The sequence below is a fragment of the Phoenix dactylifera genome, unplaced genomic scaffold (genome assembly GCF_009389715.1).
Source record: "Phoenix dactylifera cultivar Barhee BC4 unplaced genomic scaffold, palm_55x_up_171113_PBpolish2nd_filt_p 000437F, whole genome shotgun sequence".
Classification (NCBI taxonomy): domain Eukaryota; kingdom Viridiplantae; phylum Streptophyta; class Magnoliopsida; order Arecales; family Arecaceae; genus Phoenix; species Phoenix dactylifera.
The window spans coordinates 198,716-215,782 of record NW_024067872.1 but is presented as its reverse complement, the minus strand read 5'-3'; the positions used below and the strand labels follow the sequence as shown (position 1 = coordinate 215,782).

General features: G+C 37.7%; 1 protein-coding gene across 1 annotated transcript; it reads left to right on the top strand.

Annotated features, from left to right (window-relative positions):
• The first annotated feature begins 1,612 nt into the window (after window positions 1–1,612).
• On the top strand, window positions 1,613–4,895 carry LOC103698612 (transcription factor MYB3-like). Its single transcript, XM_008780644.4, has 3 exons — window positions 1,613–1,916; window positions 3,662–3,791; window positions 4,275–4,895. Exons 1-3 carry the CDS (start codon window positions 1,772–1,774, stop codon window positions 4,804–4,806), a joined length of 807 nt encoding a protein of 268 aa, XP_008778866.1. The 5' UTR covers window positions 1,613–1,771; the 3' UTR covers window positions 4,807–4,895.
• Window positions 4,896–17,067: the final 12,172 nt, after the last annotated feature.

Below are 17,067 nucleotides of genomic sequence, written 5' to 3'. Positions count from 1 at the left end.
ATGCAGTTATAACCATAGGATCATTTTGTTTGATAGTTACACTCGTAGAATCATTCTATTTCTAAGATAGGAGAGCGTTATGATCATATTGGTTACAACCATAAAGCAAACAATGGGTCATCTATTCTGATCTAATAGTTATAACCGACAGATATGTTGCTCTTATTCCATATTTAATAAACGGCTAGATGATGACCAAGAAGTTTTTGCCTTGGATCCCTTAATTTCCTCGATAAAACTTGTGTAACTTGTTTCGTCTTTTTTTTTTCTCTCTCTCTTTAACGATATAAGAGAGAGAGAGAGGATCTATCACCCTTGCAAGAACCACAACATCATGCAACCTCCATCTTAAACAAGAATTATTTTTATTCATGTTGCATACAAATAGTTTTCATCTACTCAGACCCATGCAATACGATAATCTCTCACGATGATACGAAATTTTGCAAGGTGTTCCATTGGCAATTAATGTTTATGTGCAATTCAATTATTTCTCATGGAGATAACATAACATTTTGAACGAGGTTAAGCTTGGAACACTAAGTCTGGTGTCCTTTAGACATGGGGATGTGATCCATTTGGAGTGCACGAAGTAGACAACTTTTAAATCAATTGAACAGCTCTCCAAAAATTTGGAACATCCTGATCGCAGAGCGCTGCGACAAGAGTAATTCCAGCTCATTCCAGCTCGAACCGGCTCGAGCCAGCCAGCCCATGAAGCAATTCCAGCTCTTTACCTAAAACTCCCTCCCAGTATTACTTATCAGAGAGAAGACCCTGACCTTTTGTTATGGAGGCACAAATCAAATCACAGGCTTTGCAGAATTACCAATTTATTCTTCATTCAACTGGTAAATAGTTTGCATCACATGAGATACATCACACGATTCCGAAGGTTTGACAAACCAAGGCTGACGTCACAGTGATGCATAAATTTTTTTTCAGAAACCAAATCATTATCTACCTTTTCTCTTATCCTGATATTATTATTTTTTATTCCAATAAAATATTTTTATTCAAATTCAATTTTTTATACCCGCCGAGGAAATAAATCTGAATTAGTATATAAACAATGGCTAGAACAAATAATAAAGGCAAATAATAAAAGTTATAAAAGGACGATAGAGAGCTGCTGTCACCTGTGATATAACAGTATACAATGGTTTCCCTTTGGACTGCCTTATTCGGGAATATTAGCCCTTCCGTAGTGCCGTTCTTTCGCTTCTGGGTGACATTCGTCGGATGCTACGGGAGGACCGAATTCTTCAGAGACATGTCTTGCGGGAGGCGAACCAGGCTGCTGATTGAGTCGCCTCCTTTATTGCTCACCATTTTGGAGACCTTCTTAGAATAGTGTGAGCAGCCGATTCACCCAAAAAAAAAAAAAAAAACCCTTAGTATTTTTTTAGTAGTTTGAGGAGCTCCATGTGCAAACCTTAACGCTAAGAGGTTTTATAGTTGAAGACTAGTCTGACGTCCAATAATTAGATGTCGAGTTCTCACCACCCCTTCTACCGCATGGAACTGGGGCCCTTTTGGGGGACTGTTGGGGGGGGAGGGTTAGATACGCATGTGAAGAGGAGCACTATAAAGGAGGAGGATGGAGTACTGGTTCGTTCTCCATAGCTTCCATTATTGTCCTTTCCCTCCCTTTATTTCTATATACTTACTCTTTAAGCCCAGAGATTACACCACACAACTAGTGGTGTAGCTCGTTCGAGTCTCCTACAGTGGAAGTGTGGAAGCTATCACAAGAGTTATAGCTAAAGAGATGGCGAAGAAGGCAGAGAGAGGCGGGAGGAAGGCGGCGGTGATGATGAACAGAGGGGCGTGGACTGCTGAGGAGGACCAGAAACTTGTGGAGTACATTAAGGTTCATGGTGACAAGAAGTGGAGAGCTCTCCCTGTCAAAGCTGGTCTGCTCTCTCTCTCTTTTCCCCCCACAACCCAACCCCACCTTTGTTTAGATGGAGAGCTATCTTTTTATTCTTTTCTTATACCTTTTTTTTTCCTTAATTTCTAATGACTCAAGTATGTAGGTCTGAAGAAGATAGGAGAGTTGGCTTTTAAAGGAAATAGTCTTATGGCTTAGGATAGATGCAAATTACCATTAGAGGACGACAGATAGAGAATGAATACATACCTAAAAAATAAAATGAACAAAAGTGACAAAAGGTATGTAGAACAGCTAGCTGCAACTAATGGTCCTTTAGTTGCTAGTCTCTGATTTTTTTTTTTTTTGTTGGCAATTATTGTTTCTGATTTTATAAAGTGATGCAGATAATTAAGAATATTTCTTTTAAATATTTGTTGAGAGCATTTAATTAAAAGGGTTTCTTTACCCACAAAATGTTTTGATTGCTACTGCTAGTCTACACACCCATGAGCAAGCTTCCATGTACATTATAGATTGCTCTTCAAATGGATACAAGTGGACAGATCTCCTTTTTCTTCCTCTTCTTCTTCTTTTGTGCTCTGTGAGTATTAATTAAAAGAGGTTAGAATTTTAACTGGGTGTTTGAGTAGATTATAGGAAATTAGGCAAGTCTTGAGCTGTTACCCAAACACCAACTTATATTATTTAGAGATCAGAAAAAAAATGATGATAGAAAGAAATTAATAGAGACTGAACCGGGAGAATCCATGAAGAAGTCCATAATAACACTGAGTCACAGGTTCGGTTTTATTTTGAAGCTTTAAACTGATGGGAAAAAGGAAAAAGTACGCAAGGAAAAGCTGCTGAGGGCTGTATGTGACTTGCCGATTCATTGGCAATCTATTTGAGTTGAAATCTTTGAAATATTGCAGCATGCCATATTAATAAGAGTTCATTCTGCGAATTTCCTTGGAAAACTGGAAAAGGTTTTCCATAAAAACAATAATTTTGTCTTCTAAGTAATTAGTAATAATCAACTGAATTAAAAGTAGGCTGTCTTTCATGTATGATGAATTTTTGGCTTCCTCTATGGCCAGTACTTGTCTCTTTTCTGAACTCAGAAATGTAGTGATACTAAAAATTAAATATCTCGCTAACATGATTGCATCAAATGTTATTTCATATGGTAAAACACCATTCTTTTTATTTAGTTGTCATTTTTCATATCATTGTCAGAATCAGACCGAAGGATGGAAAAACCAAGAGATCACCAAGTGGTGGGTCCGCAACTGCAGGCCACTAAGAGGAACCAAAATTCTTCTTTCCTTAGAACTTTCACTAAACTAAAGCCTAAAATGAGGTAAAAAGCCTGCACAAAGGTTAAACAACAATATTAAATCTCATTTAACAATATCTGCAAGTTCTATTATATGCCCTTGCTTGTCTTTTTCCTTAGTTTATACCAGACTTCTTTCTATTTCTCTGTGTGTTTCTTCTTATGCATAGCCAAGCTTTCATCTCTCTTTATTTTTTCCCCCCTACTTCTTACTCATTATTGCACACAATTTTATCAGTTCCCCAGAAGTATATGCTGAAAAGCAGATATAATCTTTTGCTTTAACTACTTAAGAAATTGAGCACTACTGTGAGAAGTGAGCACTGAGTATGAGCTCTCACCAGAGATGCAATGCTTTCTTTTATATATATAATGGGAAAGCAGCGAGGGACATTGATGAAGATCTTGATTCTAATAATAATTTGGTAGCATTTCTTTTCTATTGGCAGGGCTTAATAGGTGTGGGAAGAGCTGCAGGCTGAGATGGCTAAACTATCTCAGGCCTGGGATAAAAAGAGGGAATATATCCGAAGATGAAGAGGATCTCATTATTCGACTCCACAACCTCCTGGGCAACAGGTATCCTTTGGATCACGGTACTCCTACTTCAATCACAAAATCATTTCGACTGGTCACCCATCTGATAAAGATTGAACGCTTGGTAGTTGGTCCACATGCCACTCGGTGTATCACGGATCAAGTGATGGCATGCCACGCTTGGTGCATGGTGTTTGGTTGGAAGACATGCATGGCCCAGTTTTTGGACTCTGTGTTCCCTCCAACCAAGTTTCCATGCCCATTAAAGTCACTCGCCCATGCCGTCAACGGGCCCGTGATACACCGAGAAACATGGTGTACTGCATTGTAAAGCTCATCGGCCAAAGTTCCCAAGCTCTGCAAGTCTTCCATTTCATTTTAAAGCAATGCCAATGAGAACCACAAGCATCCTCAACTTTCTTGAAATATTTTGAGCTCAGAATGCATGAAATAGGGCCACCTTCTGATGTTGGAAAACAAGCATGCATGCTTTGAAATCTGATCACCTTGGACTCTGTGTTATAGATGGTCTCTAATTGCTGGAAGACTGCCTGGCCGGACAGACAACGAGATAAAGAACCACTGGAATACTCACTTGAGCAAAAGGCCATTAACAATCGATGATCTAAACCTTAAGCTGGACATGAAGCATGAGGGTGGTGTTCATGGCCATACTCCCCCATCAAATACTCCTCTCGAACCAAGCCAGGGATTCAAGCCGACGGTCTCGGAGGAGCGCATGCTCCCTGATCACAATGAGGAGTTGGCAAGCTCATGGGCTGACTTGCCTGCTTCCGAATTTGACGTCGGGCAGCTCTTCGACTTCGCATCAATGCCGGATGTCGATGGAAATGAGGGTGGAAGCAGTGGCAGTGAGCTGGGAGTAGAAGAGTATGGCATGATGCATCAAGATGGTTACCAAGAGCTCACCAATGAGCTTTTGGGAGTAAACAATCAGGGGTCCTTGGATCCGCAGGCTATGTGTAATCCACCAGAGTTTGATGATTTGGACCTGTTCATCGGTTGTCAGGACTATGAATTCTATTTTCTTCATTAAAGCGAAATGGTTTGTTTTAGCTAAGGGGCATGAACTATAGCAAGTGTAAATCATCCGCAAACTATGGTATTGTCTTTTCTTTAGTGGGATGATCTATTATTGTTATGCTCCAAAACCACCTCACAAGTTGGGCGTGTGACTCGGCCGGACAGAGTGTAGTTCTATGAAATTAGGGCAACGTAAGACATTGGTTCTGAAATAATAAAACAATTTGTAACCCTAACATAGAACAACCTAGCTATAAGACACAAAATTTAACATGAAAATCCATAACCAAAGTATAAATATCGAACTAAACCCTAAGAGTCCAAAATCCAAGAATTAAAATGTCTAATATAACTAAAGAACGCACGAGCAGCTTAAAGCCTCCACAGCACTAAGCATCTTGTTGCTCTAAAAGAAAATATTAAAATAAAAGATATGACCTTGACATCCCAGAAAGGATACCTTCAGGACACATAATGATGTGAAAGCAAAGCAGCATACAAGCTTGTGAAAAAAAAAAGAGTACAAATGTTATTGCCATAATGATGCACATGACAGATCAAAACTGTCATTAATTACCCAACATGATCTAACCAATTAATGCATAACATAGGTAACTCATCACTCAGCTTCAAATAGGATACGTCAACATCATTCCATGATTCCTCAACACAGTTTCAAATCAATGAAAATATTGATAGAATTATATAATAGAATGGAAGGAATAAATTCTATTCTTGAACTGACCATGATCATGTTTCTTTTCCATGATGGGACAACAAAAGGGTCATGTTTCTTAAAGATAGAAGGTTAGAAATGATGGTACCTCTCAAAGATCAATAGAGCTTGGAAAATCAAGGTCGGAGGTTGTAGATAGAAGGTTGGAGATCATTGACTGAAGGTTAGAGGTGATGGATCAAAGATTGGATCTTGGAGTTCAGTGGTTGCGAATTGGGTTGCAGCTTGCTGATCAAGGATGGAGCTCATTGATTTGAGATCAAACGTCGCAAATCAAGGGTTGGATCTTTTCAATTGAGGCTGAAGGTTGTAAATCGAGGCAAGAGCTTGTTGATTGAAGGTTGGAGATCATGGATTAGGATCGAAACCCATCGATTAAGACCAAAGTCATGGATCGAGGCTAAAACTCATCGACTAGAAGCTAGAGGTCGCAAGTCATGGCCAAAGGTTATAGATCGGAGATGGAGCTCATTGATCAAAAGCTAGAGGTCATGCATCAAGGCTGGAGCTTGTCGATTGGAGATTGAAGATCTTGGATTGGTGTTGAAGCTTATCGAACCAAGGCCAAAGGTTGCAGATTTAGGAAAGAGCTTGTAAGGCTGGAGGTTAGCAATCAGGGCTAGAGCATCCTGATTGAAGGTTTGAGGTCATGGGTGAAGGATCAAAGCTTATCAATTATAGGCCTAAATTCATCAATCAAGGGCGTGCAAGAAAGGAGAGAAAAAGTGGATTGCTTTTTTGTTGTTGTTCTTGTTGCTGAATCGGTTACATAATTAATAGAGCCCTTGTATGTACATAACCTCCCCGCATTAGTTATTATAATAGCTCTAAGGTGACTACGTAACTCTGATAGCACCTCCCATAGACTAGAGTCACTGTAGTCAGCCACATAGTTAGCCACCCCATCAGGAACATCATTGGCCTCTCTATAGACATGCCAGGCCACATAGGTGATGTGCAATGTAAGGCTCTAGATATCCACCAGTAGGGGGGTTCCTAACATCCTGATGATCTGCCTCAACACTAATCCATGAGATAACTATTCAACAATCTCCTTCTATAATTAAACTGTCAGCCCAAGGAATAGTGATGGCATAGGCCAACCCATTAGAAACAACTTGCAACTCGGCCATCAGCACTATTGTGTCATAAAGAGTTTATAACCTACCAGTTGCCGCCAAGGATGACCTAGCATCTTTAATAACGAACCCATCTCTACCAATACCCCCTCTATTCTTTACACTACCATCACAGTTAATCTAAAGAAAGCTGGGCGGTGGGGCCACCCGTGTGAAATAAACCACACATGGCATAACAGCTACAAATATGAAAGCTCAAATTTTCCAAGCTATCATGATTCCCTCTATGTTTCTGGCCCGAATGAAGTCCAAGGCATGCATGGAGTGAAGCTCTCATAATAGTGAGCAGGGGGCTCTCATCATGCTCCTCAAATAGTTGTTGTTCTTAGCTAGCCAGATGTGATAGGCAACATATCCCTCTATGTCTACATTTCTTCATAGGCTGTATGAAAGTCTCCAAGTTCCAAAGGTGAAAGGTAAGGTATAACCATGTGAAAATTGGTCCCAACACTATCTTGCATTATTTCGCTAAAATAGCACATGGTCCATAGATTCTTTACTATCTATCCTACACCATTTTTTCAAAGAAAAAAGCAACTCTAGGGTAGATACCAATCTACCAAACCCTCGTTGCATCCCTCGATTGCCTCGGTGCCTCTCTTAGCAAGGCGTAAAGCTTGTTGACTTTGACTCACATGGCCCCACTCGCCCTCCTTGTGCCATACCCAGGTTAGCCCTTCATGGGCTGGCATAGAGTTTGGTCCTTACAATTATATTGGCTTCTTGGATGATACATTATGTTCACTCAATTCTATGCTTAACTGCTTATTCTTCTCAAACAAAGAAATCCTTATAATCATTTCAAAACAAAAAAAAAAAAAGAAAAAATGGACCTATTCTAGTTCTTTAATTGAAAAAAAATAGCTTGGCATTCCAAATTAAACTACATGACTCCCCGTCATTTCCAAATTAATTTTAATCTTGTTCATCGAAGACACTAACTTCAAATGGCTCCAAAACTTTCATGGTCTAAATATACACTTCTCCTCAACCATTTCACACTCTTATTCACAAAGTGCTAGCCGGACTTGAATGCCAAAAAAGAATTAAAAAAACGCTTGTTCAACGTCAAGCTGTGCAATGTACATGAAGCATGGTAGGTGCTATGTCCCATCCAATGTATTATGAATGATAACATTGCCATTATTCGGATCCAGAAGCTTCAAGCAAGTCAAGAGGATGTAATAGAACCATGCACATGTTTGATTCGGACAGATCGAATACATGTAACCACGGGCCTTTGTTCTTTTGTTCTTGAATGGCCCGCTCCTCTGGTTAGTCTCTCTACCCCACCCTTGTAATTATATCCTCTATCATTTCATATCCTCATGAAATTGTGGTGATCTCTTTGATCATCTTTACATTAATTTTTTTCTTTTAAAATACTTGTTGGATGGCTACAAAGAAGAACTATATTTTCAAGACGCTGCGTGACTTATGCTCTCCAAATTTAATTCCTGTTCTAGACTGGGCCATAGTTTCAATACAAAGTCTTCTATCAAGCTTGGCCAGGACATCTCATGACATCCTTTCGCATTATAGTGTATATGAGTACATTATTTTCAATCTTTCTATGCTTCATATATGTTTTCCAACTAATGCAACATTTATGGTATGCCTTGTCTTTATCTAACCGACTAATGAAAGCTCATCAAATGGCCTTCATTAAAGACTCCATAAAGGCTATTAAAGCTAACCCAACCGGCAGCCATTACAGCATGACCCACGAACACATGCCCTTCGTAGTTAAGCCCTGTGATGTGCGTAATGCACATGTAATTATTGCTTACTGAACAGTTAGGGCACACACCCACCATTCTTGATAACTGACATTGACCCTCGCCTTATATAAACAGCATCCAGAAGACTTTTATGTACACTTTCACATATTCTTATACTTACACTGGCTCGTACTTTCTCTAGTCTTTATTGTTCTCCAAAATTATTGTCTAACTTAAGCATTGAAAGGTCACCCACCAGACAAAGTTTCGTGACCTTTGATATTTTTTCTTTTGTTTTTAGGTCGGATTTGTCATACTCCCGCCTCCGCAGGGCACGTGAGGCATCCAGTGCCCACGTAGATGCCACATGAGGGAGGAAACACGGAGCTCCCCTGCTAGATATTGTCCGGTTCCGGAAGCTTCACGCAAGCATCTTTCACCCCTTTGCGGTTTTGTTTTCCACCCAAAACACGTCTGCAAAATTTGGAGACACCTGCCTCATTTGCCCAGGCTCAATGTCACGCCTCCGCCTCTGCAGGGCACGTGAGGCGCCCAGTGCCCATGTGGGGGCCACATGAGGGGGAAACACAGGGCTCTCTTGTCAGATCTTGTCCGGTTCCGGGGCTTCACGCAAGCATCCTTCACCCCTCCCCGGTTTTGTTTTTCATCCAAAATGCATCTGCAGAATTTGGAGATACCCGCCTCATATGCCCAGGCTCTGGAACGAGTTTTTCCGATGTGGAACTATTGGGCCTCACACCCTTTTCACTATCGGACAAGAGCCGTCCTCGGCTCTGATACCAAATGTCATGCTCCCGCCTCTGCGGGACACGTGATGCACCCAGTGCCCATATGGAGGGCCACATGAGGGGGAAAATACGGGGCTCCCCTGCCAGATATTGTTCGGTTCCGGAGCTTCACGCAAGCGTCCTTCATCCTTCTCCAGTTTTGTTTTGGACAATATCTAACAGGGAAGCCCCGTGTTTCCCCCCTCATGTGGCCCCCACATGGGTACTGGGTGTTTCACGTGCCCTGCGGAGGCAGGGGTGTGACAGGTTTTATAGCTCTAAGCAAATTTGTTCATCTAAGTAGACCAGTTGGAGCACTTCGAGCAAGATTAGCCAATCACCGTTAGCCCATGCATTCTGTTTGGCCGGGTTGGATTTTGGTGGGAACAATATATATTTAACATGCAGGAAATAATTGAGAGCTCAAATAAACCCAGATAGTTGCTCAAATGAGTAACTTAATAGGAGCCCTTGACACAGAACTAAGTAGCTCATAAGAAAAAAAAATTAAATGCTTCAGAGCTAATCTCCAAGCCAATTTTGTTTTCCATGTTTCATCCTCTAATTTGTGCCTTACCTTTTGATAGGATGAGCAATTGAATGGCTAGAATAAGGGTCCATTCGAAATAGACACTATGTTTTTAGAGTTTTGTGGGACATGTAAATTGGCAGAAAGAAATAGTGCTAGCTTTGTAGTTTTTCTCCGAAAAGGCAATAGTGTATATGTGGACTAATATACTTCTATTCAGCTACCCAGTTAGTCAAGAAGCATTCATAAAGCTTTCTCCTGTCTGTGGAAAACCCTGATGTGCTGAATTATTCTTGTTGACTTTATATGGAGGCAATACCTGCTTTTTTTAATCTCCAGGAAAAATATTCTCTGCTTCTGGAGGAGTGATGTACTCTGATTTAACATGAGTTGTTTGATAGTGGCAGCAAAAAAAAAGAGAAAAAAGAAAAAGAAAAAAAGAAAGAAAAGAAAAGAAAAGAAACAGAATCAGGGCCTGTTGATTACAAATAATTGGCTTCCAACAGCATCCATTACAGGATTAGAGTGTGTTGTTCTGTGAGGTCGAGTCGCAAAAATTGAATCCAGTCATGACATGTATGTCATGTAACTCTAGTCTTTCAAGCTAATTAAAAGGCAACCAAATAATTATACATTAAGTAATATTAACAACTTACTCTGCATTTAAATAACAGCAGATAACAATGTCAGTTGTAACCATGCAAGCATGTAATCACAGTTACATGAAAACACAATAAGCTTATAAGCAAAGAGGACCTGAGCACTCGCATATCAATTTCATGAGAAAAATAATTGTTGTGCTTCGGCTATTTCCTTGAGGCAACTTAGATTATACTAATAAGTCATTGCCCACAGAATATTAACTGCAACCATGGGGCAGTAATTATTTAATACTAGAGTCAAGAAGCTGAATGAATAAAGGCAGAAAGAGCAAGGCTGTGAACGAGTAGCATGACCTAGTTTAGATGCATGTGAACTTTTACTTTTCCTAATAGTTTGAGAAGGAGATTGGAATTGTTATTTTGCCGCATTATGTTGAAGCATCCGGTTGTAGCGTAACTTGAGGGTCTTCTCTTCCACCGAGCAGAATGTCTACCATCTGTTCTTCCACCAGGAGAGGGTCTGATTGGGATTTTTTAAGCAACTCACGTAATCGTTGACCTCTTGCCAATTGATTCTGAGTAGCTTTATCGAGATCAGAAGCAAATTGTGCAAAGGCTTCTGACTCCGCGAATTGCGCTAGTTCCAATTTTGATTTGCCAGCTACTTATTTCATGGCTTTAATTTGAGCTGCAGATCCTACTCTGGAAACAGAAATACTCACATTAATAGCGGGTCGGATTCCAGCATTGAATAGATTGGCGGATAAGAATATTTGTCCATCTGTTGGAGTGTGCTAGAAGAGTAATGTTCCTTCATATCCTTATGGATCTTTGTTCTTAAGCCTAAATTAGAGACAAAATCATTATTATCCTTGTACTGATATTATCTATTCCCTCCCCTCCATCTAACCTCCTTTTTGTATGATTGTAGCCACTACTAATGGTGAGCTTAAATTCATCAGTCTCATAATGAATTGTTTCATTGATGGCTTTCCATCATTCTTTCAAGGAGAGGGGGGGAGGAAAGTAAATTGGTTAGCTCTTTTTTGCCCACATTTGTTGTAATCAGCTCATATTGTGAACTTGCGCTGCATATTTACACTTCTGTCTGGCAATGCACACCTATCAATCTTTGAGAGAGAGAAGCATGAGAAGTACACTACACAGAAATCAGAGTAAAGAGCCCTGCTATTATATGTGCCTGACATTACTAGTCTCAATACAAGAAAAATGGACTTTGAATCTAGCCAGCTTCATAGTCTCATGGAGTGCACAGGAGCAAAGACCCTGCTTGCTTGCATTCCCTGAAGAATCTGCATTGCACTTTTGCCTAAGTCTTTTTGTCCATCCTAGGTCACCAATGGTATCTTCCATCTCCATCATAGCTAATAAGAGATAGGCTGCGAGGCCATTTCATGGACATAGTGGTTCTAAGATTAGGTCACCATGTCCACATGGTACTTTAATTCTTTATTCACGAGTAAGGCCAGAGGATCCACACTATCAAAGTGAGACTCTTGATCACTGCCTCTTCTGAGGCATCAACTGGTGTGCCAGGGCCCGGGATAGTAGATAAGGTGGCCCCTCAAGGTTCAAGAGGCCACTCCCAAGGTTTTAGAGCATATATGACCATGCCTTTGATAGCTTGAGGGCCCAACCTTCTCTATCAGAAGGCTCAGTTTGATGGTTCTTTCCTTGATTCCTTAACTGTTTCTTTTCAGCCCATCAAGGAATCCATGCATTAGTTGTGGCTCAGAGATAGTGATTGTATGATGGGTCTGCATGAAGACTAAGTACATTGTGACTTAAGCTCATGCTTCAAGTCTTGACATGGTTCTAATCTGTGACTTAATTAGGAATATTATTTTGCATTCGTAGATAACTGATTTCAGAATTTGATTGACAAGGCCAGATGTTGCAGAGTTTGGATTGATTTATGCAGGCTAGTGTGATACTTTCAACATTAATCAAGATTATGTTTAGTTGATGTATTTTGTCCAAATGATCGAGACCCAGACATTTTAGAAAGACAGTGTTGTTATTTTTTTTTTTTTGAAGTTAAACTTGGGTTGATGGATCAAGATTTTCACGATCAAACGATAAGGTCAAATAATGATCTGAAATAATTTCTACATGACCCCTTGAGATGCAAATATTTATTAGTTATTTTGCACACCTCATGTTATGGAGCAGTTGTATCAAGACCTATTACTCTAAAATCAACATGAGTTCTTGTTACACAAGGATTGCTACACATATGTTTGCGAAAATTTAAAGAAACCGAACCGTGGCTTTTAAGTAAAGCACCGGTGAGGAGAGTTTCATTAGGTTAAAACTAACTAAGTTCGAGAAGGGCTATGAGTCATTATAATTAATTACACATGAAAAAATGCAAATAATTACTTTGCTAACATATACTTGACATATCTTTACTGAATTTTATGATCTTAACACATACCATCACACTATATGATGAAAACCAATAGAATACATAATCAATCAAAGCAATCATGTACTAGTCTGTGTTGCAGTTTAGAATGTTTTAAGCAACTCCATTCTTGCTGTAGAAAAACTAAGGCCAAAAAAACCATGACATGCCATAACAATAGCACAGCAGATTTTTCTTTCCCTCTAAAGAGCCTGCTCTATTATTTGCATCCTAAATCTTTTGGCCAACTATTATGAAATTACATGGATATATCATAAATAAATGATCAGTATTTATTAGAAGTTATTATTTGTATGCTCTGAAAAATGTCAATATAAAAGCATATATTCCTACAAAGTATCAACTGTTATGAATGATATATAAAGCATTTACAAACAACCATATCTTACATTACAAATGCATTCTTGCGTATGGCTCTGCCATTCTCTGGCGTAATGAGATTGTTGTATAATGTCTTCTATTTAAACAATGACCAACAAGTCTTCTAGTAGTAAAACTTAAAAAGATTTTTTGCATGAATACCCTTCTAAATATCAGATTTTATATGAATACCCTCCCAAAATTGATATTTGCATGTATACCCTCATTAAACAATTGTTTTGCTATTCTACCTTTTTTATCTTTGTTTTTGCATGTGTACCCACATCATCTAATGCTGTTAAAAAATTAACGATTTCAAATTAAAATGATTAAAATGTCTTTAATGGGTAGACGTGCAAAAAGAAACATTTATAAGGGTATACAAGCAAATAGCAACTTTATAAAGATATTCATGCAATATTGTTATTTACGATGGTATATATGCAAAAGAGAATAATAGTAAATGGAAAAAATTTAGACACATTAATTAATATGATAGCCTTCAGAATTCTGCATTTATTAGTTAATATCATAGCCTTCAGAATTTCACATTTATTAATTATTGTTATAGCCGTTAGAGTCATGAATTTATGCCTCTACACAAGTAGGATGAATTAATACGTCATTAATTAATATCAGTCTCAACATCTTAAGTGCTTGCTCTTGTATTGATAGTTTTGAAATAGTTAAAGAAAGATGGATTTTTTGTATGAATACCCTTCTAAAAATTTAAATTTGCATGAATACACTCTTAAAATTTATATTTATTTTTGTACCCTCGTAAAATACTGTCTTTACATAAATGCTCCTAATATAACGATTCTTCTAACACCATTAATAAAAACCATATTTATTGTAATTAAAAATAAAATAAAATTTTGAAATTACTTTTTTGTCTTCCATCGCGATTGCCTTATAAATATTTCTTTATACACATCTACCAATTAAGTATATTTTAGTTATTTTAATTTGAAACCATTAATTTTTTTTAATAACGTTAGATGGCGTGGGTACATATGCAAAAATAAGGATAAAAAATGGTAGAATAGCAAAACAAATGTTTATAAGGGTATGCATACAAATATCAATTTTGGAAGGGTATTCATGCAAAATTCAATATTTATGAGGGTATTCATATAAAAATCTAAGAAAGATTAAGAGTTATGGAGGAAAGTTGTACTCTCTTTGCAAGGTGACATGTTCGCAAAGAAGAGAATGTCGATGGTCTAGAAAAAGTAAAAAAAAAAGGCTCGTTAATTCAATTTGTTTTCTTTCTCTGGATGCTTTGGTTGATTCATATCAGCAACGTATATTTTATGGGTTCAAGATGGTTATGGATAGGACTTGAAATTTGGCATGTGTGCTCTATCCATGCATTTAGCTATTAGTAGTTTTTCCTCAGTTTTGTATTTTATAGATTTTAACAACCTAGAGGAAGTTCTGTTACAAGACTTTGTTAAGTTATTGTTGTGTCTCTTCACAAGTGGAAAATATAAAGCCACATTGCAATGCAAGCATAGTAAGCAGAACATAAGGTGGAAAAGTAAATATTTTTGATAAATAAAAATTTGTTCACATTTTTGCAATCAAAAAAAAGATTATCTCATTGTAGAACAAAATATCGTCTTGATCATTGTAGAATAAAATACATTGCTAGAGAAAAAACTAGATCCATATCCAACATAATCTCCACTGCTTCAGCAAAACATGCAATCAAATATGCAATTAGCAAAAAAATAAAAAAAAATAAGTATGAGAATTAACTCTATATCAACCAATAAATTATGTTTAGTAATAATACTAAAAGTGATCCAAATAACTTGAAAGCAAATAAGGTGCAAAAATTGGGATAGGTATATCCAATCGTCTACCAATCATATACCAATCAAGATTGTGGGTAGGTATTATTTTCTTCACTCTAAAGTTTTCATTCTTTCAGCTTGCTTACGGGGTTGTCCTTTATTTTTTTCCTCTTGATACTTTGAACGCTACATATGTGCCTCCTGTAATTAACACTCTTCCTCTTGAACCATCTCCCTTAGGCCTACAACCAGCTAAAAATCTTGTACTATAAGCTCGTAGACAAATAAAAAAGCGGTAGAAGTAATGCTTGTCACCTACCACATCTAACCTTAGCTTTACTACACTATTTGAGTTTTTTCTCAAATGCTCCTCCTTGAAATCCTCCATTCACTCAAAAGAATTTGCCCAATTAGCATGAATCAAGGACGTGGCAAACTTTTTTCCTCGCCAAACTCTGTGGTATGGAAGCTCAAGATGATGAAATTGCAACAATCTCCTTTTTAGCTCAATAGGCGACATGTCAGCCTCTTTTCTTAGCCAACCAATCATCCCATCACATATCCAAAATTGTGTGGCTATCTTGTTGCCACATTTGTTTATAGATGAGCATGTATGAGGTTCCTTCAATTTTTTGACTTGCACATACAAATAGAACAATATATTAATACATACAATATTTTCCATAAACACTATAATGAAAAGCTAACATATTTCAACCGTAATACCTGAAATATATGATCATCACATAATAGTAAAGCATGAAGCCTCCAATTACAGGCTTCATCTTTGCAATTCACTGTCATTCTACCTGGCTTGATTTTGAGAACTCTTATGGTAAATTCATTCAACATAGTATACTGACTCAGTGCCACCTTGAACTATTCTCAACTTGTATATTTTGCCCCTACGGCCATTTTAGAATTCTCAATATCCATCTCATATGTCTCTCTCTCTTAGTCTATGATATTTTTATCATCATCATCAGGATCACTATTATAAATATTGTGATAGCTACTCTCAAAACCATAAATTTCAGTATTTGTTTTCTATTCCTCTTAAAATAAAATTTCATCATATACCCCACTATAGTCATTATTTTCAATAGCAGTAGCTAAGGTATCAATATCTATTGTAGCTAAATGCTAGCTTTCATTGTGCCTTTGGTTCTCTCTTACTTCATCCACTTGAATCTTTTCTATTGCAGTTGCAGTACTTCTACATGTTTCCATTTGATCTTGGTTGCCTAGTGTTGATTGAGAAAGTTGTATAATATTGGTCTCTTTTATGATAAATAAGAAGCACTCTTTCAAATTCTCGTACTCCTCAAGCAAACTCAGCAATTTTCGATATGTGTCTAATATCATTTAAGACTTAAGCGTTAAATGTCTAATCACATACCAAATTTTTATAGTTTCTTCAAGCTTTATTTGAAGGTATGCACTATACCATCATATAGGTCCTTATAACAATAGCAGTCAACATCAACTAACCAACTCTTTTATCTCCGAAATTTCACCTTCAATTTAAATAGTTGTTGCTCCATTTAAGAACCATGTACATGGAATAAATAAATATGAACAATATAAATTGTAACAGAGAGTGCTTATCAACCAAAACTATGCTAACAAAATAAAAGAAAAAAAGAATAGTACATAGCTATACTCTGTTTCAGCAATCAAAAATAGGTGACACTCTGCCTCTCTTACCATCAAATAAGGTATATGGGTAGGCCGTTAGAAACCCAAAAACAAAACTTCAATAGGTTCAAGGCTAGAAATAGGAATGAAAAAAAATCAGCTATAACAATAATTATTGTTCTTCTAACACTTGTAATGATGTATTTTTTTTTGGTTCAGTTTAATACGAGAAAAATAGTAGACATCAACGTGAGGGAAGAGAGGAAAAGTCGACATTGAAATACCTTTTTTAAAGATGAACACTGTTTGGAGACTAGTGATTGATCTCCGGACTAATTTCTGCGGCCAAGATGTAAATAGAGAGGAGAGATTCGGAAGATGGATCGAGTCCATGATTGGATTCGAGAGAGGAGAGATTTCGAATTAGCGAGGAATTTTTTTTTTAACCATCAAATACTGTTGTTTCAGGGGATCATATAGGGCATCGCGGGGAAAGAAGACAATCGTGAT